This window comes from Bombus bifarius, unplaced genomic scaffold (genome assembly GCF_011952205.1).
Source record: "Bombus bifarius isolate JDL3187 unplaced genomic scaffold, Bbif_JDL3187 scf7180000008165, whole genome shotgun sequence".
NCBI classification, from domain to species: Eukaryota; Metazoa; Arthropoda; class Insecta; order Hymenoptera; family Apidae; genus Bombus; species Bombus bifarius.
In genome coordinates this window covers 210,949-236,245 of record NW_022884487.1, presented here as the reverse complement: position 1 = coordinate 236,245, position 25,297 = coordinate 210,949, and the positions used below count along the sequence as shown (strand labels likewise).

At 35.7% G+C, this 25,297-nt stretch overlaps 2 protein-coding genes across 2 annotated transcripts in view; one reads left to right on the top strand and one right to left on the bottom strand.

Annotated features, from left to right (window-relative positions):
• The window catches only part of LOC117208964 (RNA/RNP complex-1-interacting phosphatase), a 43,235-nt gene that overhangs the window by 3,701 nt on the left and 14,237 nt on the right, over positions 1-25,297 (top strand). The window contains exons 3-5 of the mRNA XM_033450516.1: positions 15,002-15,033; positions 16,316-16,403; positions 18,529-18,608. Of these exons, the coding sequence (XP_033306407.1) occupies positions 15,002-15,033; positions 16,316-16,403; positions 18,529-18,608 (200 nt within the window). The remainder of the gene's footprint in view (positions 1-15,001; positions 15,034-16,315; positions 16,404-18,528; positions 18,609-25,297) is intronic.
• LOC117208965 lies at positions 22,835-25,263 on the bottom strand. The gene is made up of 4 exons (XM_033450517.1): positions 24,844-25,263; positions 23,729-23,955; positions 23,235-23,303; positions 22,835-23,125 (listed from the first exon to the last, which is right to left on the bottom strand). The coding sequence occupies exons 1-4, from the start codon at positions 24,903-24,905 to the stop codon at positions 22,869-22,871; spliced, it is 615 nt and encodes a 204-aa protein (XP_033306408.1). The 5' UTR covers positions 24,906-25,263; the 3' UTR covers positions 22,835-22,868.

Genomic DNA, 25,297 nt, shown 5'->3' with positions numbered 1-25,297 from the left:
GGGCATTACATAAAACAAGTCGAAGCGAGGGCCAGGAATTGGAGTTGGGTTGATTGGGCCCGTTGCGCCGGCCGCGGGGGGCCACTCGTTAATAGGGCCCTGAAATACCCGTGCGAGCTCGTGGCCGCGTGTGCTTGTGCTCTCTCTTTCTCTCTTTTCTTCTTCTTTCTTCTCCTCTTCTTCTTCTCTCCTCTCCTCTCCTCTCCTCTCCTCTCTTCTCATCTCTTCTCTCTTCTCTTCTCCTGTTTTCGTGTTCGTGCTCGTGCTCGTGCTCTCGTACTCGTGCCAGCACCCATTCTCGCTCACCTCTGCGCCTTGAGACCGCACGACGGACCGCTTCTTCATCTTCTATAAGAACGTGTAACAAATATCGGCTCACACGAAACGTGATACCGTCTTCGCCGACACGCTGTACGCTTTCTACCTTTCTCTCCCCCTTTACTTTCTTTTCTTTTCTTTTCATTTTTTTCACTCCGGACACCGTCCTCGATGAATTTAAGCCGATAACCCCTAGTCACCATATACATTGTAAAAGATGCGCTTTAAAGTCGATTTTAATTTTGGATTGAATTTCGTACGCGTGTAATTTGCCAAGGAATCGGTGGATGGAGGATGCTTGTCGAGGATCGTTCTGGAAGCTCGCCTCGCGATGGCTTAGCTTTAGGCTAACGCGGCTTTGGCTTTTAGGTTTTACGTTGTATGTACACGTACTTGTCATTGTTTCACACTACTATTCTTTTACACGATCGATGTTATAATTCATGCATTTAATGTACTGCATCTCCTTCGTCTTTGGTTCTATTCCTGTAATCTTCTATCATCTAATCTAATCAATCGCTTGCTGATATTATTGCTTATTTAGATATTGTGTCAATAGTTCCAGTTAGCGTTTATGATAGTTATTTGTTGAGCTTGAGTTTATCATATAAACATTCTTTTCTTTCATCCTTTGCACAAGGTTTTTTATTATATTTATTATTGTTTTTATTACGTTTTAAACGAGCGGTGGAAGAAGAGAACGATAATAGAGGTACTAATAATTAATATTAGTATACATACAATTGGTACTAATAATTAATATTAGTATACATACAATTGGTACTAATAATTAATATTAGTATACATGCAACTTTCCTGTGAATTATTCTTATATATTCGTTATAATCAGGTAGTTTGACTAATCCGAACGAGGGTTGTGATTTCTTCCATTAACAGTGAGAACACATTTACCAATATTTTACTCGTTATACGAGTACGAGTAGTCGTGCTAATTTATTAGAATTACATAATCAAAACACTTTTTGATCGAATTTGCGATAAATTTAATATTTCACATTTATCCACTTAACTCTGCTCGTCTTGTATATTACGAGTTTCATAAGGCTTATTTATCGTGAGAAAAGATGCAGCACGAAAGATAAATGACTAAAAGATGAAATGATAGACATGGTTATACGTGTTACTTGCAGTATGTCAGCAGCGAAGAATATTGAAATGTTTTCATCGCTCGTGCCGATGTTTATCGCTTCGAAAGTTCTTTTTTCGTTTGCATTTCATAAAGTGAGTGTAGATACTCGCTATATATACGCGAATCTTTCATTCAGCACGTTGCCATTTAATATTACAGTGAAAAATAAATATAAGGTAGAATGCTCGTTATTAAAATTAACAACAATCGTACATTTAAAATCAATTTAATGTTAATTGAATTAATACTATTGAAAGTGGAATGAATATATAGATAATGAATTATATTGTATTGATGGATAGATTAACAATAGAGTAAAATATGTATAGACGGAGATAAATTTTCTCATTCTTTAGCACAAAAGGAATGATGTAAATGTTGGAAATCAGAAGGCAGATAGGCACACACACACATGCATACATATCGGATCGTATAGTATTCCTTCATTCTTACCATTCCATGCAGTTCAGCCAGAATACCTGAGATTTTCCCTTGAGACCGTTCAACCGCAGTAGGCAAATTCTGCATGTTGAAGAAGAATATTAATTTCTGACTTAAGTTCAGGTTGGAATCCACTCGAAAATGGATAGGTTGTCTTCGTGGGTGATATCTGTATTTCAACCCTTGGAAATCTTCAAAATTCAGATCGCTATCGTGTTAACTTCTCGGTTACATTCAGGCTAACCACCCTCGTTGTTTTCACGGAGGTAAAAGTCACTTTGCTTTGTCTCGAGAGTTCGTGATTTCGTGTATTTTGTCACAAACCTTGTGTATTACAGGAAAATATGATTTATCTATTTTATTTATTTAAATAAATCTGTGTTGGACGTATTTTTCCTACTGCAATAATTCATAAATTAATTAGATTATTTCAGATAATAATTATCAATTGTATCGGTTGAAATAATTCATAGAAACGGGAATGAATATAGTACGAGTAACATCAGTCACGAATCTTCCTTTTTCCTTCCTTTTTTCGAGAATTATTAGGTCGTCCGAAAAGTTACTTTCGTTTTATAAGGAAATAATAGACGCACAATGTTTTTTCTTTTATATTAATTTATTGCATTATGCACGAACATAATAATAGAAATAGAACGAAATGGATCATACCTAATTCAATAAAATAATATAAAACAGAAGTTGTTGTTCGTCTGTTATCGCCTTATGAAACGAAAGAAGCTTTTCGCATAACCTAATACTTTCAATACTCTGTTGCTAAACTAACGTAGCTTTTATTAGTTTGTTCTACTGCTTTAATATAATTTGATTCGAAAAACTCCATTCTTCGATACATATAAATTAAAGAAGCTCACTTGACGGATGATCTATGATAAAATTAGCATCTTTCTTGTAAATAACTTTGTAACGTGGATACCTTCCAGAATGAAATCTCCGTCAATATTTATGATGCGAACCTTTCTTCCAGAGGAATTCATGTAGATATACGATTTAACATGCGCGATGATTTGTCTGATTAATAATACAGGCTGTAATAATTCATAAAGTTTTTACACCATGCGATTTGCTCGTAGCCGAGGGATCGTCGAACACGTAAAAATCGAAGAAACATTAAAAATCTTCAAAATTACGCGTCGAAGACATCGAATTAATTTGTCAGGCATACCGAAACCATCATTCACCGCTGCCATACGTGATATTTTGCTAGCGCATGTCGCACAGCACTGCAAACATTTTTTTCAGATATGATTTATGAACAAGTCCCTGGCAAAGTTTGTAGTGAAGAATGTATTCGTGTCATGGTCCGGACTTCGTGTTTCTCGGACTTTTTGGCTTTCGTTTCGTTCTTCTTCTTTTTTCCTTTTTTTTTTTTCTTTTTTTCTTTCAGCGAAATGTTAAGTAACGGGCTTCGACGATGGTAATCGGTTTGTTCACTGTCGGAAGTAATAAACGGCGGTATTGTGCCTTGTCGTAGACGCTAATCTCGCGGGCAAACACACGATTTCATGGTGGAGGAATTATGGTTGTGCGCAACTTTTATCCCAAACTTTCGAAATCTGTCCGAATACAAACATCGTGCTGTCCATTTACAAATCTAGGACAGGCAGGAACTTTAACTTTTCTGATATTGAATTGCCGAACATTTTTTGACACCTAACATTTTTTAATTGCCAAAATGGGTGTCCCTTTAAGCGAGAATAAGGTCATACTTGATTATACTAATGGTATTTTAAAATCATGGCAAACTGTTAAATGAGTAATTCTTTCGTTATGCAATTAATCTATTGAATTAAATAACTCAATTTATTGCAATCACTTCGAATTATCGAGAAAGAAATCGTAAAAATATGAAAGTATTTTGAAATTTTCATAAAAAATTCTCTTCATTCTACATCGCCTGTAAAAGCAGGAAGACAGAAGGACTTTCTCAATGGAAATTGATAATAACTTTCTTGTTTTTTATCAATGTCATAATCTATCTCGTACACATTATACAAAATACGATTATCAGCTAATGGTAAAATAAATCTAACAACTTCAATTAATATATCAGAAGAAACTACTCGAAACTCGCATGACATTGTTCAAGCCACGTTAAATCAACAATACGTAAATTTACTCGTTTTATACCACCTCCTCGTTCGACACTCGAGTGGATACATAATTTACCACGACTGTGTTCATATAAACATGCTCAATCTCCGAAGAGCTTTATTTATTTAGCCACTATTCACGTGTTTATTAATTCCCGCGATTTTTCGATTCTGGCGTATTCTTTGAACAGATCTATTGGCTTGCAACGAGGTGGGCCTGATGTCCTATGTTATTAAACGATGGTAAATGTTTGTTTAACACTCGTGATGCGCAACGATGAGTACAATTTCCCATCTTCCCATAGCCGTAGAAGGGAACTTCGCGAAAGGGATGAACGCCAAAGACTGGGCGAAAGAAAGAGAGAAGGAGACGGCGATTGTAATTTATGCCGAAGTTAGCGAGCAACTTCGATGACTTTGTAAAATATTACTGATCCCCGTTTCGGAGATCTTATCTGGCTCCGACACCGCGCTCCGTTTCGTCGGAACGCCTTCTTTCTCTTCTTCTTCGTCTTCTTCGTCCGCCTCTTCTTCTAGCAGGCTGGCGCCTGTAAGGGGATCGTGCGTCACGTCGAGAGACCCACTGCGCTACAGCGATTTTGCTCTCCAAGTTCCACGACGATCGACACCGAGGAAACCATATAAACATGTCATTCGTTGATAGAACTTGTTCGCCTTACATAGCTCTTCTCTGCACTGTCGCGAATCTCTATACGCAATCGTCGTCGAACATTTGTAGAAATCGAGCGACGGCTGAAGGAACAAGAGATATCGTAAAATAGTTTTATGTATCGAGAAGATCAAGTTCTAATATTTTCGTCTGCTAGTAAAGAAATAAAGCTGAGTGGAAGTACATGTAGTTAAACGAAACTTTAGTTAATGCATGATTCATGAAATTTCGTCTGATTGAATCGATTTGTTTGAACACGAGCTTCTATTACGTGAACGAAAAATCATGGATATCGAGAGAAATAGCGGGCTGCTGTTCCAAGAACTCCAATTAACCAGACCAATAGAGAATACTGGGATAAAATGAGGAATCTAAATCGTTTTATTAAATTTTGTATATGAGTATATCTCTGCCTGAACATAGGCAAACATTAATTTTGTCAAGATCATCTACAAATTTTTAGCGATTGTAAAGGACAGAAATGTGGAAAATCGGTCATTTTATGCGAAAATATATAAAATATACAAGGTACTCGTTATAACTTTTAATAAATAAAAAACAAACGTCTCTGTCTAACTTCTATTTCTTCGGTTGTATTCGTAAAAGTATAAATTTGCATAAAAATCCGTAGACAATCGTATGAACGTCTGACTACACGAAACATGATAATACATAAAATGACACCGCTATGTATTCATACGGGGGAAAGATTCCGAGTTTTATACGTGTCCAGTGTTAGGATAAAAAAGGCAAACGTTATAGAGGGAGGTGACTCGACGACTAACGTGAAAGTAGGTAACAAATTGACGAAAAGATAGTAAAAGTTTTTGTCGGGTCCCAACGCGGTCATCGCGTGGTTCCAGGTGTGGGTGCCGAAGGGGGTGGTCGAAACATAGGGTTTTAGATACCGTGGGGCAGAGCGGAGCACGCCACGGAGGACACTTTTGTTTCGTACTTTAGTGTCACGCTGTCCCATCCATCGCGTTTCATCAGATATGGTAGCTGGGCCACAGCCTATCTCTGCTAGATGAGATGGCGAGTGTCCATCTCGAGGCCCTCTCTTTCCGGGAACCCCGCGGAGTAAAGGAGATCTTGCAGTAGCCAACCTTATCTTCCTGCCCGATCGTGTTTCGCCGTTTCTCTTATTTTGCGAGCCATCGTTACGCGCAGGTACTATGTACTTACTGCCGTATGTGGGTGCGTGGTCTGTTGCATACGCGTGCAACCAATCCGCCTGGTTGATGTTTACCTGCTCACGGATATTGCGTTCTACGAAATCATTACAGAGGTGGAATTATTACCTAGAATTTGCTAAGTACTTTCTTTTCATAATTACGCTACTATGTGTGTATGTGTTGTTTATACGTATCTTTTTTGCATAACTCTAGGAAGCTTAAAACGTTAAAATATTACGCTCTTAGAAGCTAAATCTTTTTTTTTTGCTTCTATCTTAGAGGCTTATTCTGCTATTCAGGTATTCTGTTATTCCATTAACTGGTTTAATTAAAAATTAGATGACAAAATGGATTACAAGTTGGTAGACCTAGTTAGGCAAAATTCAATTTATATTATGCAGCGTAAAAATTGTACGATGCATTGTATATAAAATATGTCTGTGTGTAGATAAGTAACTTCTTATTGGGCCGAATGCAAGTAATATTTCATAATACAAAATTGTTGAGTTTTATAATGCAAAGATAAATCCTTTGGTATAATATTCAAATATTCCATATAACAAACTGTGCATATAAAAATCCTTTATTTTACTTTACTTTGATCGATTCTGGCCGTTTGACAGAGATAAGAAACTCGCGGTTTCCACGGTATTCAACAGTCTGATATAAATTCGTTCAAAGAGAATAGATCCCGGAATATTGCTTGGATATGTAGGATCTTTGTCCTTTTAACGTCGAAGTCTTACCATTCCACCTAGAACCATTCCCGGATGTACCGAGTGACATTCATTTAAACAATACTATGTGCTTGTGTTCAATCGTTAAGGGAACATAATGACATCGGCTATACGTGTACTGGGGACTCCCTTTAATACAAACGCATCGAATAATGGCTTACAGACGTCCCGTAAGGAATTTCTCATAGACCGACGACGATCGTTGAGGGGCAATAGTGTTACTTTTCTTTTATCTCTCCACTCTCTCTCTCCTCGTCCACCTCCATCAGATTCGCGTTTCTTATATCCGACATTACTATATCCGCTGGAATGCAGCATCCGTTTGAATTGTAGCTACAATACGTGTATAGAGAGGAATGAGTTCGACGAAAGAGGGGGAAGACAGAGAGAATGGGGAAGAAAAGAACATTTGTGAATTCGGTAGTTTGGATGTCTCCGATGCACTAGGGTCTGGAAGACGCGGCAGTGGCTTTATGCTTCTGGTACATAAATTTCTTGTGAATGGCGCGCGTATGAGCCAGCGCCCACCGTTCTGTTCTACCTGCCTCTCCTTTCACCCTCTGTCCCCACAGACATTTTCCCTTTTTTCCCCTCTTTGTCCTTCGCGGTATCCTTTCGTTTTCGTCTGATTTTCTCCTCTTCCTCTATATCTTCGGTTAACCCTAGTTTTCCTCTTTCTTCCCATCTTTCATCTGAGAGTTTTGAGGCTTTCACGGATCGAGTTATCACGGTTAACATTGTCATACTTAGCACTGTTGTAGATGTCTTCGTTGCGTTCAACACTGTTCGAGACTTCTAACTATAAGTCGTGTCCAGGAGGGAGAAGTTTGGAACTTTCTCTTGTTGGACGCAGTTTGCGTCTCGAAACCTCAAACGGTTTTGGACGCAGCAACGTTATCTACAACAGCGTTAAGTGTAACATCTTTCATCAGATGCCGCAGCGGCACGCGAAGAAATTGTCAAATTTATAATCTGTTGGCTGTTTTCCTCCACGTTATTTCTTCGCCGTCGTTCCCTGATTTGTTCGCGACAAGGGAAACAGAGGTAAACGGTGCATCGTAAATCTGCGCGTTATATCGAGAAAATTGGCGTTTAGGTACATACGATCGCGTACAAACGATCGAATGGATAACGTTGGGAAGTAATTTCGTTGATCGAGTACATGCGTGCTCGCCGGCTGTTTCGTCCACAAAAATGAACTTCTTGGCAATGCGGTCGGATAGAATGCGGCACCGATGGGGATGACAAAAGTGGGCGTATATTTGGGGGTGATTGGTGCGGTGCCACGAGCGCGTACGCCGCCGCTTAAAAGATCCAAAGGAACTCGTTGCACGACCTGCAAAGAAAGGCTGACGAGGCGGAGTCGTTCAGCCAGGAAACAAACATTTGTTTAAACGATCCCGACAAGTCACGGTCGTAAATACCTGCGAGTCGTTAATCTTATTTTTGGTCGTGCCGGCTTGTTCGTTAATGTATAATGTATTCTCACCCCTGTAGCTAAAACAATCAACTGGACGGACCCAGGAATCGCCGGTGAAAGGTACGCCAGGGAAATAACGCCTGTGAGTGTAATACGGATTAGGTGTATAGATTATAGGTTACCGAATTCATCTTCTTGTCGGCGAAATTGATTCTTCGGTCAGTTTTTTGGCTGAAATTTATGACTGTCAGCTGGATGTCCGTTAGGTGCTTGGCCATAATAGATTCCTTTTTCGTAATGTCGTGATTTATTTGTCGAATGGAATTTGAAACCTTCGAACGTTGATTTAACGAGGTATGAATTACGATTATGTGGATTAAGATTGATTATTTTATAATTTCCAATTAATAAACGAAGCAAAGCGTTCTTTATTCGGATACATACGTTTCACTCCAATACGTTTCAAATTTGCTTTACACGCGTCCACTGGATTAGCATAATCGATTTGTTAAAGAAAAGAGGAATAAATACCGAACGTTTCGACATTTCATTCGGGATAATTTTAAATGGTTGTTCTATTCGTTTATAGAACAATGTGAAACGAGTTAAAAGAATTATTTGCCTGTTCCCGAGCATAAGTCACTATTCGAAGTAGGAATTCCAAAAAAAGTGGTAGCCTCCCAGCAGCATTTAGGTTTGTCGGTTCGGTTGCCATTTGTCGTATAGAAGGAAAGACCACCGGAGACAACGAGAAACAAATTCGAGGAACAAATTCGTAAGACAGCAGACGTGAAGGATCGCGAACCTCGGCTCGTTCGTCTGGAGCGAAGAGAAGAGCGGCGGGACCCCCCGAAGCGTGCGGACCGCCCCGAAAATATTTTTAATTTTATTACTGCCTGTAATATGGAAATTCTGTGGTCGCGGTTATCAGGTGTGAATTGAATTATAGCGATTGCCGACGTGGTTCTATTATTTATGTCCAACCAGAAACACGTTCTCAGCCGTTGAGCTGCGAGCTTTCACGATGCCTGGTGATAGGAAACACACGGTGTCTAATGGCAGTCTATAAAGTTTCGTGCCGAGCCGATACTAATTTGTTATCTATGTACATACTACACGTAGAATGGCGAAGGTATACTGCCATATCAGGACGTACAAGGTCTGTAATTAATTCCTAAACGCTTGTACTATCTTTTTTACGATCGAATAAAAATGTCCTTGTCGATGGAAAGCTGATAAAAACTATGGAGCTCAGCGTGACCATGATATACTAAATTTTATGGAAAATGACAGGGCCCTTTCTATTCTCCTCGAGAGAATTCCTTCTTCTTGGGAAAGTCCAATAGGACAGTTATTTTCATACTTAACGATTTCTCTAGACAGACTGCACAGTGTGCTTTAATTGTCAGTTTATCTGCTGCGCGGATCTGTTGAAAGGAGCGGAGAAAAGATCGGAGAACAACATAGAGAGACGTTTTAAAGGACTCCCACAGCTACCGGTACCAATATTGCTTGGACAATCGATCGCCACTACTGACACGATGGGAGGATTCGGAAGAATCATGGAATTTTTTGTTTCTCCCATCTTGCCGATCTCTGTCTCTCCAGCTATTTTTCATGTGGTTTTCACAGGTATCACATGGTTTCTAAGCTTAGGTATAAATAATGTGACGGCGGCGAATTTAAGGAGTTGTCACATTTCAAAATGTTGATATTGCATTGAAGCAAAATTTTAATAATAAAGTACAAATATTTTATTTAGTATTGAAAATGAAAAATTAATTTTTTCTGTGAATATTTTTCTTCGTGTGCTTACTTGGCGCAGTAGATTTCAACAAGTAGTTATTAATCGATAACTGTCAATATATTTTTCCCGCGGAATTCCACGTGCATAAATGAACGCCGAATTCTCTGATAATAATTAGGCACGCAACACAGGTGGTGAATCAATTTTCGACGGACCTTCGGAAAGTCGTTTCATTTTCGAAAAACTATACCTACTGCCTGCAAATGATAGAAAAGATTAATGGATTTACATTTCGTTTCTTATTCGACTTCGATGGATCGTTTTGATCTATGCTAAACTGAATAACACCATGTTTATGCTTTCCATAGACATTTTATTAGAATTTCCGGCTACGATGAATTATTTATGATTCGCCTAGAAATTTTATCGATACTATTGTAAATTCCTCTAATTTATGGATATTTTACAGGAAATTCAAAATTATTCACGCGGGATTATTACCAATTTAAAATGATATCATTGATATGACGGTAGTTCGTACGAATTAAAAATTCTTCCCTTGTTGGGAATTCGCTTGTTCGACCGCAAGAATTTAAATGTCATAAGGCAAAGCACGAGTGTCGTGTGTTTCGTTCGGTGAACATCGAAGACAATATAATCGGGGGAAATGATTCAGGAATTTGATTGCGGGTGCTGCTCCCGACACGTTCCTTTGTTGTACATGTCTTTCTAGTTAGGATGACCCATTTTAAATCGCTTCGAATCGTTTGCCAAACGAGGAAGTAAGTGGATACAGATAGCGTCGCGTATATATCAGTTGGCGGCAGCCATATAGTAGTCTATATGGCGTTTCTGTACGATTCTATATAAGAAAGTATAACCGTTGGCCGCACTCGTGCAACGAAATGTTCTTCCCGCGAGTTGTCCTTTCTGTCTTCTCTCTATGTACTTTCCTTCGTCTCTCGAGCTTGCTCCTTGTCCATAAGAGAATTTAACAGAAATCGTCTGAACCGTTTTGTGCAACGGAGGTCGTTTGGTTCAGCCGGTGCAATGTTCGCCGATCAGAATACTTTTACAACATTCGAACGATCGTTGTTGATGCGCTTAGTCGTGAATCATGTTCCGCGGGAGTTGGCGAATCTGGTTGGCTCGATTGTAAGTTGTTTATAGACTTCTTTAAATAGATGATATATTTTTTAAAACTATTCATTAACGCTAGAACAACCGGTTTTTCATATGTAGCTAAATGCTCTGCATGTAGATCAGTATAATTCAAATGCTATTAATTAAAATAAATAAATCTATATGATTATGCGTCTGTTTAAACAAAATTCGATATTAAGTTTGATAAAAATACCTGCATGTTTTCGGTAATTATTGCGGAAAAATAAAATTTAAAATTCGTCATTTTGACGGATTTGGTAGTTCTATTGTTAAAGTATAATTCGATAGAACTGTAATTTATGCGTTATAGTGTATTTGCAAATTAATTCTGTAGTGTTATTTGCGTAATGCTATTAATAATTTTACGTATTATTTATAATTTATTCCAGACTAACAAATTTAGATAACATTGTCAGAAAAAGGTGCGCAAATAGAATAGAATATTTTGCAAAAATTCAATAGCCTAGTATATTTCCGTCTATTGTGGCTTCCAGGGAAAAATCTATAAAATTCGCTTGACAGTTAACGTGTTAATGGGTTAAGTATCGTAACAAATGAATAAATTGATCAGGCGCGAATGCAGCAAAGAGCTTTTGCAAAGAGGAGACGCCGGCGTGCGACGTAGGCGTCTCCCAACGGTAGATATTGGTAGTATTTATTGGGAATATTTATGAGGGGTGCGCTTTCATGCTTTCGAGCCGAGTGGGCCGTAATACTTCGAAGGTCCTCGCCCCGTCATCCAAAACCGACGCGACGGCGTAATTTCAGCGGAACTGCCGTGAGAAATTTCACGAAAAGAATCGCGAAAGGCGTCCACGGATTTCACCGTGAAGATATTTACGTCACAGTACCTCGCTTTTTCTCTTTCGTGTGTGTATCAAGAATATAGGTGTGTGCAAGTAATTATTTCCTAGAATATATTTTTCATCGACTACCTAATAGATAGCGAGAAATCTAAAAATGTCTAATAAATGCATAAATGAATAATGACCGTATAAAATTTTCTAAAGGGGTTTTAATAATCCCATGAAGTTAATTAATTGGATTTAGCTAAAAGTTGCTTCAAATTTTTTATTAAATTTAGTCCTTTTAGTTCTAGTTAAAATGAGCGAGTATAAAAGATATATATATCTTTATATTGCTCATATATATTTTTTGAAAATAAAATGGACAATGATGAACATCCTATATTTACATTTGTCATATTGCGAAATCATATAGATAGTCATAATATCATATAGATTAATTAACCGTGATATATGTTTATACTTATTGCAATATTGAACACATCGTTTTTTAATGTCTTTCCAAATAAAAAGATATCTCTCTACCTTCTAAGGTATATATATATGTATATCCTACCGATGTCATCGTATTTACATCTACCGATTATTCTCGTTACGAAACAGGTAAAGCTTAAATAATGTAAAAACGTGTACCATTACGTTTTACATTGAAGCTTTATTTCTACAATGTTCAAAGCTACCATTCGTTCGTTTTCCTCTGAAAACACTTACATGTACCTGGTTATATAAAACTCTTTACTCGTAATTGTAGCTACCGTTAAATCCTGATAATTATTACAACAGAGTAGGACAAGCGATGTATCGACATGACACGATATTTTGCGATTGTAGCTAAAGCAAAAAGAAGTTAGAAGAACGAATAGGAAAGTGCCGGTGGTGGGAAGATGCACTTACGAAAAGGCTGCTCTCGCATGAGTTCGTGCGGACCGCCACGAAGGCTTACAATAGAGGCGCAGCTCGCCGGTCGATAATCCTGATTTAGTCGCGGTCGTATATTAGACTAAGGATCGTGAAATTGAATGGTGGAATCAGCAGAGAGACCGATCCTGCTTTCAACCAGAGGAAGCTGTACTATACTGTGCGAAAAATAAACTACCCCTGACGTGGCCAGGGTTAGTAAATTTTACAGGTGGGCAGCATCCCACAGCTTCAATTTCTCCTTCTTTGCGGCTTCTTGCTCGCTTCTTCTCTTTCGCGTTTCTATATGTTCTCAACCTTTTTACTGTTTTACTCTTGAAATTCATGTTCTTTCAGTATTTTCATTATAGCATATGAATTATTTTCATTTATAGTAATTTTCAATTAGTAAGCATTAGATTCGGCAACTATAGTGTTGCCGATATCTGTTGGTACAAGCCGGAAACAGATGAAAAAATGAGTCAGGAATATAGAGAACGCTTCGTTTTCGAGAAAATTGAGTTTGAAAATTTATCAAATATACTAAAACTTGGCTAATTACGAACTAGGTATGCGTAAACGATCAACAGGAGATTATTCTAATATAATACATGTGAAAATAGGTTAATGATGCAAAATGCAATTTTCCCATTTCAGGCACAGTTTTGAGGAAAATAAAGTTCGAACGTGTTTAGTTAAGAAACTGGTACACGCGCATAATAAATTTTCAATTTTATTTTTCTCGGAAAGAAAGCAACTTACGACAAAATTCTATTCTACGGTATTGACTTACTTTCAAGTGTAGTATTACCTCCTACCAAATATCTGCTCTTGTTCAGTCTGGGGTAAGTCAAGTTCAAGAATACTTGGCAAATTGTCAAACTGGATTTTCACGCACGGTCATACAGAAAAATTGTATTGTATATTTTTCACTTCTTTTTTAATGTAGATTCATCACCTTTCAGCTTGTACTATCAGCACGGTAACACTTTGTATATGACTTCTTAATAAATGTAATACGTATTAATTGTTTCGGAATTTTTTTTTGTATCTTTTAAGTACAATTGTCTCGGTTACACATTGATATTTATTTATTTATTTTAAGATCCTAGAATCTTTATATATCTCTATGTAAGGTTCGAACGAGGTAATAATTCTTAAACGTTTTAGTAATTTCCTAAAATCATTCATAAAATATTTCTTGCTTTCTGTAGGTATCTTAATGCTTATAACTTAGGATGTACGTAGTTTTATATATACATATATGACGCTTGTCAGTCTGAGAAGTATGAACGGATTACTTGCACTTCCATAAGTTAGATGTGGTGCAACTATAACAGCGCTACCAAAGTCGCACACCTAGTCAACAATGGATTATTATGCTTGGATACGAAAGTTTTACCACAAGCCCGTTATTAATGCGACCGATACTCATTCCGTACTCATCCGTAGATACGATCTCTCCGCCCAGTCAATCGGATCGCGGACTCTAAACCCGTAATTATCATTAGCCCACCCATAGCGAGTGCGATGCTACAAGCGGACGAAGCAAAGTTTCAATTTACGCGTTCATAGCTGTACGCTATCCAAACTATGTGAAATAGATGCGAGACGTGTGTTTATTCTTCCCGCTCCTTCACTTTTCGATCAAGCTTTTCCATTTTTTTATGTAGCTGATTTCCCTCGAATCTGTCATGTGGTTCGTTTTATATCGCTTACTCCTTATCAGATTCGCATTTCATTATTAGTAAATTTAATTAGTTAATAATAAATTGGTAAATTCAATTAACAAAGCTTGAGATCATACAACTTGACAGTGAATGATCTAGATAACGTAGAAAGTGAATTTGGAGATAATTATGGTTTTATTTCATTATATCATACTGCCTATGTTTGTATTATATTTGTAAAATAAGGTAGAATAGTGCAATAACAGATTTAGAACAATATTTTTGAATATTGTACGATCATTGTTTGAAATGTTATGTATATTTCTATTATGATTGTCACTATCATCGTCTATCTTTATTTAACAATAGACGGCAGCCAATCGATCATTCGAAAATTAAATGAAATTCGTGAATGATACTCGTGTTCCTCTTATTTGTTTCGGTTTTGTACACGTCATTAATTAGTTAGAAGATGACTGGTATTTTATCTTATCTTCGCTATAGATACGGGTCAGTGTAATGTTGTAACTCTCATAAATGATGCAGCTACCCGAATATGCTTTTCAACGTCTCTTTTAAAGTACTTCGCGCGTGAAGATACAACTCACTTGCCAATATCCGGGGTTATTAATTATTCCCTATACTCTTTCATTAGATAATTCATTAGATTTGTTTTCTTCTTTTTGTTTTAGGCACTGTGCAACAAGCTAGAACCGGAAGAACGGTAAGTTGATTAGCATGGTAATTCGTCATTCGATTAATTTGCATTTATTATATATTTTGCATATTTTCACACTATACTACTACTTTAATATTCTCTTAAATTTCTCATATAATAAGTACTTCATACGTACATGATAAGTTTTTGCATTCATACTTTAGCAAATATGTATTAAATGAGTAATGTTACTCCTCAATTGAGAGATTTTTAAAATTGTTAAGTCTCGTTACAATGCGAGTCAGCTCTTTTCTGTATTTGTACATAAAACGTTTTTGAGAAATTCGAATTACTTTCTTTATTTTTTTTTCTTTATTATTCTTTATTATTATTTCATTATTATTCCTTATTATTCGAATACTTTCACGAGCCAGTGTACATCATTCGATTATTAACATTTGCTAAGCGTAAAACTACATTGGAAAAAGATGATTTTATACACTTTACCAAGTTCCTTCTGTTCAAGATATAAATCTGTCGAAACGCGTAAGGTGTTCGTTAATGGCTTTTAAATCGATTAGTCTTCTAATAAATTTCGATTTTTTAATAACTTTCAAACACGGACCAGGACGGTTGTTTATTTATGAGAAATATTTATTCGAGACAAGCGGGCCCGTGCTATCATCCCTGGTACAAGCCTTTGGAGAATTTGATATATTGAAAGGGATGGTGAAACTATTTGGGCCGACACCCCCGCTTAATACCGGCCCTTTAGCTCGGGACCAGATTCTTTGTTCCCCTAATATATCATCGCGTTGTCCAGATCGCGCCCTTGAAAAAGATTCTCTCGTAACACAGACCATCGTGACAGTCGGCGGATTTTTTTGTGTTCTCCCCCTTTCGACTGTGGGATGAAGTTGTCTGTCTGTCTACAATACGAATAGGGAGAGCATTCTTTAAGAGTAATTCTTCAGACAGTAGATGCATGTTATGCGTATAACGTATATATTATACATACATTATCTATATAAAATATGCATATAGAATAAATATAAGATTTATATGTTTTATATAAAAACGCACAAAAATACACGCACAAATAGAACGTTTCCTGATATTCAGTACAAATTAGATATTTTTCACTGTCTTTGTTTTCTTATGAATGCGTTGTTTCAGTCATATCGTATGTGTTTTGTAATATGTTCTGAATGAATACTGTGTTACTATTTAATGGACGATATAAATTTTTGTAGAGATTTTTTTTTTATTTGCAATGATCGCAGTAATCAGTAAACGAAATTGAAACGTTTAATGTTTATAATTTGGTTGCATATATTTATTGTTACAGATTTACAACGTCGGTACTGCTTGAAGCATTTCCACGGCTCAAATACATCATCGACTTGACAAATACGGATCGTTACTATGATAAACAGGCAAGCTAAAATATTTGCAATTTATAAAATTATGTGTACAAAACAACAATCAAAATTATCGATTAATGTCATGTGTTTGTAATTACTGTTAAATGTCGATTTAACGTTAACCCTGTTTTAAGAATATCATCTAAGATGATAAGAGCAGTATTAAATTTCATATGATAAAATAGTGTAGTATCGTGGACGGAAGGCCTAAGAGACATCAGGTGAACTATAAACAATGTCGCGAGAAAGTGGAAGTGCCGATAGGACCAACAATGCATCGTCGGTCCTTCAATCGAGTAATTTCGCGGAAAAGATCTGCGTGACACTGGCCACGAGTTATTGCGGAGCACGTGCGTGGTGGGGCTAAGACAAAAGACAAAGATGAATTAATAGTCAGTGTCAGTGTCTCCACTGCGAATTGCGTTGTCGAGAGAATGTGGTCCATGTGAGAGGGAGCGTTGAATCCGTGGTGACGAGTGTTACAAATTAACTATCTAGTTGCCTAAATTATAGTACGTTATTGTATACAGTTCACGTTAAACAACCATCGTTTCCTGTTTAACCAACACCTGTTTAATCCATTTATTGTAAATAAATTAATTGCAGCAAAGATCTTACAATAGAATTTGTCATAATAATGATACAAAAAATGCTAAATCATGTCCATTGACTTGAATATTTTTATCTTTCCGTAATTGAAACGGAAAAATGTTCGTCTTTTTTTTCTTCGCAAGCGATCCCTAGCTGCGTTCCTTGATCGAGCAGATATTCGAGAACGTGGCTCCTTTACACGGTTCTCCTCTTATCTTTGTTTATCTGTCATCTCTCTTTCTTCCTTTGGCTTGTTCGTTCGCACGCCTTCGCCTCCCTTTTTTCGCTTTACCCCTGGTTCCTTTCACGAAAGCCTAACGTTACGTCTGTGTCAGCCCGAGCTTTATTTGGTATTTAAAATTAGTCGAGTGCGTCCAACTAATTTGTACGAAGGATCAAGGGACGACGAGGGCTAATGAACTTATTATTAGATTTTTGGAATAACTGACTGTCGACATCTCGATCGCTGAACTTCCATGTCCACATAGTGAGAGTGTATGTGTTTTTTTTTAGGTCAGACCTGTCACAACCTAAGACCGATCAATTATATTAATAAGTTCTGGAGTGGAGACTTTTCTCGGTTGTTCCGTGCTTCTTTTTCCTCCCTTTTTCCCTTCATGGACAGTCATTTGCTATGCGAAGAGGCCTGGAATCTATGATAGAAAATGCTTTAGAAATACTACAACGCTTTTGAGCATCAATGGTGCCGCAAGGTATCGGCAATTAACACGAATACCTTTTGCTGTCTCCCGCGTCTAATTAGAGCATATTATACCTAATGATATACTTAGTGGAACCCTTAATTTTTGGCCTGTGAATGGTGTAGTTTAGAGGAAAGAGGTTCATTCACTAGAAAGATTAAATTAGTATCAAACACGAGTATTCGTAAAGATGCTATTAACTTTTTTTAATATCTAATTTAAGCAATTTTATTCTCATTTTGAAAACACTAAAATTTACGAATTATTTTATTGATATTATAATTTCTTGTTATCGTAATTTATTCTTATATTTTAGATATTTATCGAATCGTATAAGAAATGGTGAATATATAGTATTAAAATTATACATAGAAATTATACATAATTATAAATTATACATACAAAATATATACATTGATAAATATCAATGTAGAAGAATAAAGCATGAAAGAAGAAATGTCTATAGATGTTGTCTTTATGGTGCATTTATTTTAGTTTTAATTTTTGATTTTATGAGATCATGGTATGAAGGAGAAATGAACGGAGAGTGCGTGTCATCGTTGTCAGTGTCATGTTCACCGATCAGTCAGATATAATTGGTTTAATATAACCAGCCGGACTTCTTTGACAGTGATTATCATTCTCTTATGGTTTCTTAAAATAATTATATATATTTGTTACTAAGAGGAATATTATTGGACGAAATTATCCTAATATAATTTTAGTAATTAATTCTTTTTTGAAAGCGAGATCAAACAATCGTTATGTACTCTTGACGTAATTTTCATGTAATTCAATTTGTGACTAACGATTATTTGTTTATTTTTGGTATTATTTTGTTACAGGAATTTACAAATTCTGGTGTCAAATATGAAAAAATTATGGTTTATGGCCGGGAAATTCCCTCCGTGGACTTGGTGAACAGGTAAGTGCAGTAGAAGTCGACTTTCTTTTTTAAACAAACGCAAATGTATTGATATTAAGGTTATAATACATTGAAATATAAATTATATAAATGTTTCTTCAATTTTGAAAAAAAAATTTACTACTAAAAGGTATACTAACTATATCTGTTACTAGTTATAGAATAATGAACTATCTTCGTATACAGTGAAAGTGATATTATGAAACTATTTCTATTAAATAGGAGCTTGCGTATAGAATAGTAATAGATACATTTTTTAAACAATCTATCTAGTTTAATGCCACGTGCATTTCGTATTTACTATACTTCCAAGTATCAGAGCGATAATTGTCGATCAATTGACGCTTGTTTCGTATTATACAGATAACGGTATGGTAGAAAAAATTATATATCATCTCGTTCAAAAAACCTGAATACTTTTCTCTTTTTTTTCTTCTGCTCCTGAATATGCGCAGCAAGAAAAATGCGTAAAAATTACGATTGTTGTTTCGTCAATAATTTTGGTTTACTAATTTAGGTTGTAAAGTACTCACTATATAGCGAGTCGTATTACAGCGTCCAGGAAGCCTTAACTTGTTGAACCTGAAGCAATGAATTTAATGCAGTGAATGAATTTAAGAATGGATTTAAGGGTGAATTTAATAGAGTAAATTATGATGCCTAATTTTTTTGTGCTGTGATTATTAAATGTCGTAACAATTTAAATTTCAATTTTGTGAGATGTTTTTTTTTTAATGGAATTTTAGCTGTTCGATATTCGAAAAGATATCGTTTAACAAAGTTGTAAAAAACGATAAATTTTTCTAAAACAGAAACACCGAGCATATTTTAAAAACTTTTTACAGAACATTTTAGTTGTTCGATACTCGAAAAGATATCGTTTAACAAAGTTGTAAAAAACGATAAATTTTTCTAAAACAAAAACATCGAGTATATTTTAAAAACTTTAATTTCTATAATTATCACATATGTAAAAACTTCCGAAGTGAACGTGGAACTATTATAGACGTATGTAACATTATAAGCTACTGACACGATTTCGTCTCCGAATTCTCTCGCAGTAGGTCAGAGAACGACCTCGGAAACTGTGGAGTTTCTCGGCTCCCTTCGATCGTTTGTTTGAACCGCACAAAGCCTCCGACTCGATTTGTATAATTCGAGGATAAAATGGTGATTCACATCGTCCGTTAATAGCCAAGAAGAATGTGAACAACCAACGATTCTCATCGTGGTCGTATCCCGGACGAGCATAGTTTTTTGTTGATTTTTTAAATCGAGATCTGACGGTTTTGTACCTTGAGTATAGCACGACGTGTAATTAAATGCATCCTTGATATACCAAAATATAGACATACGTTTTAATCAGTCGGTATAAATTATTTATTGCTAGTCCGTTACTCTCTAGAAATATGCAAAATTTTTTAGGCAGATACAGAGTTTTTACATTCTATTATACCGATCAGTTCGAGTAAATGTTAAACTTAAAATTTATTATATCACGTATATATTAGCGCAACTTAATTTAAAGTTTTACAAGTTAGTGTAACGAGATATACCTAACAAAGATCACGTTGCGTTATATTCATTATCATGTCGACAATATGTGCACTCAGGTTCCTTAAATACGTTTGAATCGTGTTCTGTGAGGATTCGAGGCAAGTCGACTACGATGTACGCGCCGTGCGACAATGCACGTGGGTGTTGACGCTTCAGCAACGACGTCTTTATTTGTCGAGACATCGAACATAGGTTTCCACGTGTTCCCTGCCTTGTATTGTAAGACAATGCTCATATATTCCACGGATACAGAGAAATACCCTGACGATGTTCAAAGAGTACGTGAAGACATAGGGAAAGGAATCGGATTTTCGATACAACCGTATACTTGTCTCTTATCAACAGTTTTGGTTAACAAATATATCAATTTTAAATAAACAGTTACCTTTAAAACCATACTTATTGCATTTTAAGAAGTTATCTTTAAAAAGATTTTTATTGTGATTTCTATTCAAACGTTGCTTTGAATTTGTCAATAAGTTATACAAAAGTAAATTATAAATTATAATTAGGAATCGTTGCTAGCTGTGAATCTTAATGTAATTGGGATTTTATAATTCAAGTTCTTATCCTAATAAAATGATTTTATCACAAACAACATAGATGAGTCATCTAAAATTGTTTAGTTTGACCAGAACGATCAAAAGCCGAATAATTAATAGCGTACTGACTTTTTAAATTGCCTTCCGGGTAACACCAAAGAGGAATGTGATTTATCATGTTTTTTCTCTTTAGTCTTTGTCTTTGAAATTACATAAACAAGCCACGATGTAGTTACTATTTTTTTTTCGTTTTTTAAATTAGCGCTTATAGTACGTGTAACGCTAACAAGTATCGTGCTTGGGAAACGAAAAGCGAAGGCAAGGAAGATAGATAGTGGCGAATTTACGTAATGAAGCGATCCATCCGGGTGGTCCCAAGCGTGAGACGCATTTCTCGTCATCTTGGCAATGCTCCCAAGATGGAGAAAACAAAGAGAGACGATGGGAATTTTCGAGGACGACTCACAACAACGTTTGCTGGGTCCATGGGTCGAATTAACGGCACCGGAAGTATGAAGCAACACGCACACGTTCTCATATTATGCATACGAGAGAACGTAAAGCATCTTTTACCACCCACAACCGCTTCCCAAAACGTTTCTCTTTCATCTTTGTGCCAACACTGTCACAGAATCTCGTTTCTCGTATGGTGGACATGATACGTATCAAAATATTTGAGATGGGTTTATTCGACCCATATCCAACCACGAATTCCTTCAAGAAAGTGTTGCGTTTCTTTCAATCTCGACGCTGTCCGATCGCCTCAATTTACATATTACAACATTTATACGCGTAAAAGTAAAATTTCATTTTTTGATGTGAACATTCTACTTCGATTTCCATACGTTAAATATGATTGTTGCATATGAAATGTGTAAAGTCTTTCGAAATATTTATCGATGCATTGCTTCAATTCGAAAAATTTTCGTACACGTAAAAAAAATTGGACAGCAAATGAAGTATAGGAAAATAAATAAAAGTATAGAATAATGCCTATATTAAATATAGAAATTTTTGGGTGAGGTTGTAACTTCTTTTTCATTGTATGTTTATACAAACTTGTATATTCATATATTCACGACATTTGCTCACATTTGCTCGAAATACATGTTTTACAAATATAAACAAGATACCTATTTTTATAAATTTATAACACATTGTAATATACAAGGTATTTTGTTTGCGTTACCTTCCTTCGTGTTGCTATTATTTCCCACATGAATAAAATCGCGTAGAGAAAACGTAGGTGTATCTACATCGTACGACGAACACTGTGATGAATAATTTCGACTTTCAAGGCCACTTTTCTATCATTTTTCAAGATCTGCAATTAACATTTACAATCTGACCTACCATCGCTTGATATATAACCTACAACGCAAAGATCCAAGTTGAAGATTAAATAGAATTTTGGATATAGTGGCAAATTTTACTTTTTTTTTGAAAATACATAATCCTGAAAACTGGGTGAAGCAATAGAAACGACACGTGTTTGCTCGTATAAGCGGACAATTGTGGTTCTAATTGAAAAACAGTTAAGCGTATTTGCAGAGTACTTCTATAATCATACCATGTCGAGAAAACGGTCATACAAATATTAGTGAATCATTCACTTATCTACGACCACGAGATCCATGCATTAAACATGTTCAAACATAGAGAATTTCTCTTTATACTCTGCTACCAAATTCATCTTTCCATATCTTTTGTACAAGCAATTCGAAATGTTTAACACGATATGTACAATATCTTCGTAAGACGAAGAAGTAGTTTTATTTTCAAATATAAAAATCCTCTTCGAGAGTGATCTTATGGATTACAATTTGTCTAGAGAAAGCAGACCACGTTTTTTTCTAAATGTAGTAATTGTACTTTGTATGAATTACAATTTAATTTCGTCTATTAGTCCTTCATTTCGTTGTCTTCAAATCTGAAAATTAGTATCGAATGCGTTAGATGTTTCATACGAACATCAAATTATCAGCTTAAAAAGGGTGTTCCAGATTTTTCCAGCCGGATTTTCTTAGGATCAGAGTTACCCTACAGAAAAGTTACTAGTTGTATGAAATCGGAAAATATTATCCTCCTTGTTATGTATTCCCATTTTTAATAAATCTTCCAACAATCTGTATTTATGTAACGCTTTTGTCCTTATTTATACTCATAGAATATACTGACAAACCGTGGCTGGAAGTACCTGCAATACCCTATATGTGCATATTATGATGTTTACTCTTAAGCATTTTCCACAAGGTGTCATTCTAGCTATTCTGGGTAGATATTGTCTTTCTGGTGGTAATGGTCTGGTACGGAGTCGATAAGATGTTTGTGCTAGTTTCCCTGTGCGAGTTTGGGGAGTTGGAAGAGTTTGAAAAGTAGACGAAGGAGCACATCGAAACATGCCGCGTATAATTCGTTCTAGGTGCAGAAATTAATGTCAAAATCCGGTTACTTGTCATAATTTCGAGATAATGAAACAGGCGTTTCACAAATCTACACGGATAATTAAATAATGAAAATAACTTACGGGAAGAGCCTGTACTATCGTCTGTGTCCAGACTATCGAATGTGTTGTCTCCTGTTGCTATAATATCGTCTGTGGACAATGATTTTAATTTAAAAAAATTATTTGAGGTAATAATTAAGCTTGTGAAACTATCATATTACCGTATCTTTATGATTATATGTAATAGCTTTTTAAATGTTAAACTTTAACGATGTTTATTGGATGACGTATTTGTGGTTCTTTGAGTTTCGACCGTGTTTTTGATAGTACGTCGCTCTTTGTTCCACCGTTCCAGTGAACATTCCAGTTTACTTCCTCGAAGCAGACACGACACTCTTGTAGAGTTTTCAGAAAGAAAGACCTGAAGTTTTCGACCTGCTCTGAAGAAGTGAACAACTCGTACTATCAAAAACATGATCGAAACTCGCAGAACCACGAGTGCGTTATATCATCATAGTGCCATTATTATAAATATGAAATGTATAAGTATGGTTTTACATTATTGGTTGACATACAATTCAAACGACGAGATGCTACAGCTACTCCCTGTCTTAGATCGCGGCGTTGGCTGAGTACTTTAAGTGGCGCAGCTGGCGTACGGAATTCTCGTCGGGCTGATACAGGAGTTCTTGGGGTTGCTGGGGTTGCTGGGGTTGCACAGGCAGGCGAGCAATATTCGTCATAAGAGTCCTCAACGATTTGATCTACTGGTGTTCGCCATGATGCTTCTTGCGAGCTTTGTCTTCAAATACCATATAAATGATGTTATAAATATTTATTTTATTTCATGATTTATTATCATCCTTGCCTTTTGACTTGGGATGGCTTCCGGTTGACATCACATCTACATTTACATTCTAAACTCTTATCTTGCTAATTAACTCAATACATTTTATCATTATAGTTGTTTATATTATTTAAACGATATTTCGTGTACTACTGACACTTGACAGCACATACCATTTATGTTAGTTTGATAATTACTAATAAATCTTAAATTGTAATTACGTATTTAAGACTATTTAAGAATGGAGTAATTTATTATCTGTCTGTTTATCAAACATGTGAAGTTTAACGTATACGTAACGTTTAACGTAACCAAAGATGATGAGTTAATTCGATATTAAAATTGTAAATATATGGACATACGTGACGTTTCATTTTTTTTCAAAAATAAATTATATTATATTTACATTCCGTAAGCGCTAAAACTGAATAGCTACAATTAACGTATCCTTCCAGTAGCTTCTAATCTCGTAATTAAAAAAGTTGCTAGGTTAATAGATCAAGGATATTAATATGTCCTAATTTTAAAAATCATGTGCTATAGAATAACCTTAAATCCTAGTGAAAAAGTTATATTATATATTATGCTTGCTCCTAAATCATCGATCTTCTCTTTCTTATCTTTCTTATAAATTTTTAGTTGAAAGATACGTGTGGCGGAAGATGTTTTCCTTATATGAAGCTTTATTTATGATAATCGCGAGTGATTCATGAAACATGCGACTGACAAATTTAATCATTTGAACATTTTGTTCATCTTTGTTTATGTTCACGTTTACGCTGAATACATTAACATTTATGTTTATATGTTCGTTTTATGGGTAATTAAAAATAGGTTACTCACTCTTGTTCGTACGGAAGACTGAGAACATCATCGGTGCATTCTTGTTTGTTACAAGAACACATAGCGTAGTAAAATGTAAATTAGATCATAAATATAAGATATGTAATTTTGAATTTGTGGCCAAAGTTAATTATTTTGTATAGGATAGTTTAAAAAATCACATTTTGACAAGTGTAACGTTACTTTCAACTATCATATTTTTTTTTACCAGCCGCCTGGTTCGATTGCTCATTCGTAAGTCTAAGAATTATTTTATTCCCGCTATCGGTCATGATGCATTTAGTGTTTAATAATTAATCCTTGATACATACTCTTACACTTTAAATTGCGAATATAATAATGTTTTACTATTTGAAATCGTTAAATAACGATTAACTTTTATATCAAGAGATTTATCTTGTTTTTATGCAGCAAGTCTTTTTCGATTAAGTTAATTTTAGTAAGCATTTTTTCT

What these genes read in the sequence shown, in the direction of transcription:
- LOC117208965 (XM_033450517.1), bottom strand. Translation starts at nt 24,905, where the DNA reads ATGTGTTCTTGTAACAAACAAGAATGCACCGATGATGTTCTCAGTCTT. An exon ending in AGTCTTCCGTACGAACAAGA is followed by an intron (nt 23,956 to 24,843) that starts GTGAGTAACCTA and finishes TGGTATTTGAAG; the next exon opens with ACAAAGCTCGCAAGAAGCAT. An exon ending in CGATAGTACAGGCTCTTCCC is followed by an intron (nt 23,126 to 23,234) that starts GTAAGTTATTTT and finishes TTCTGCACCTAG; the next exon opens with AACGAATTATACGCGGCATG.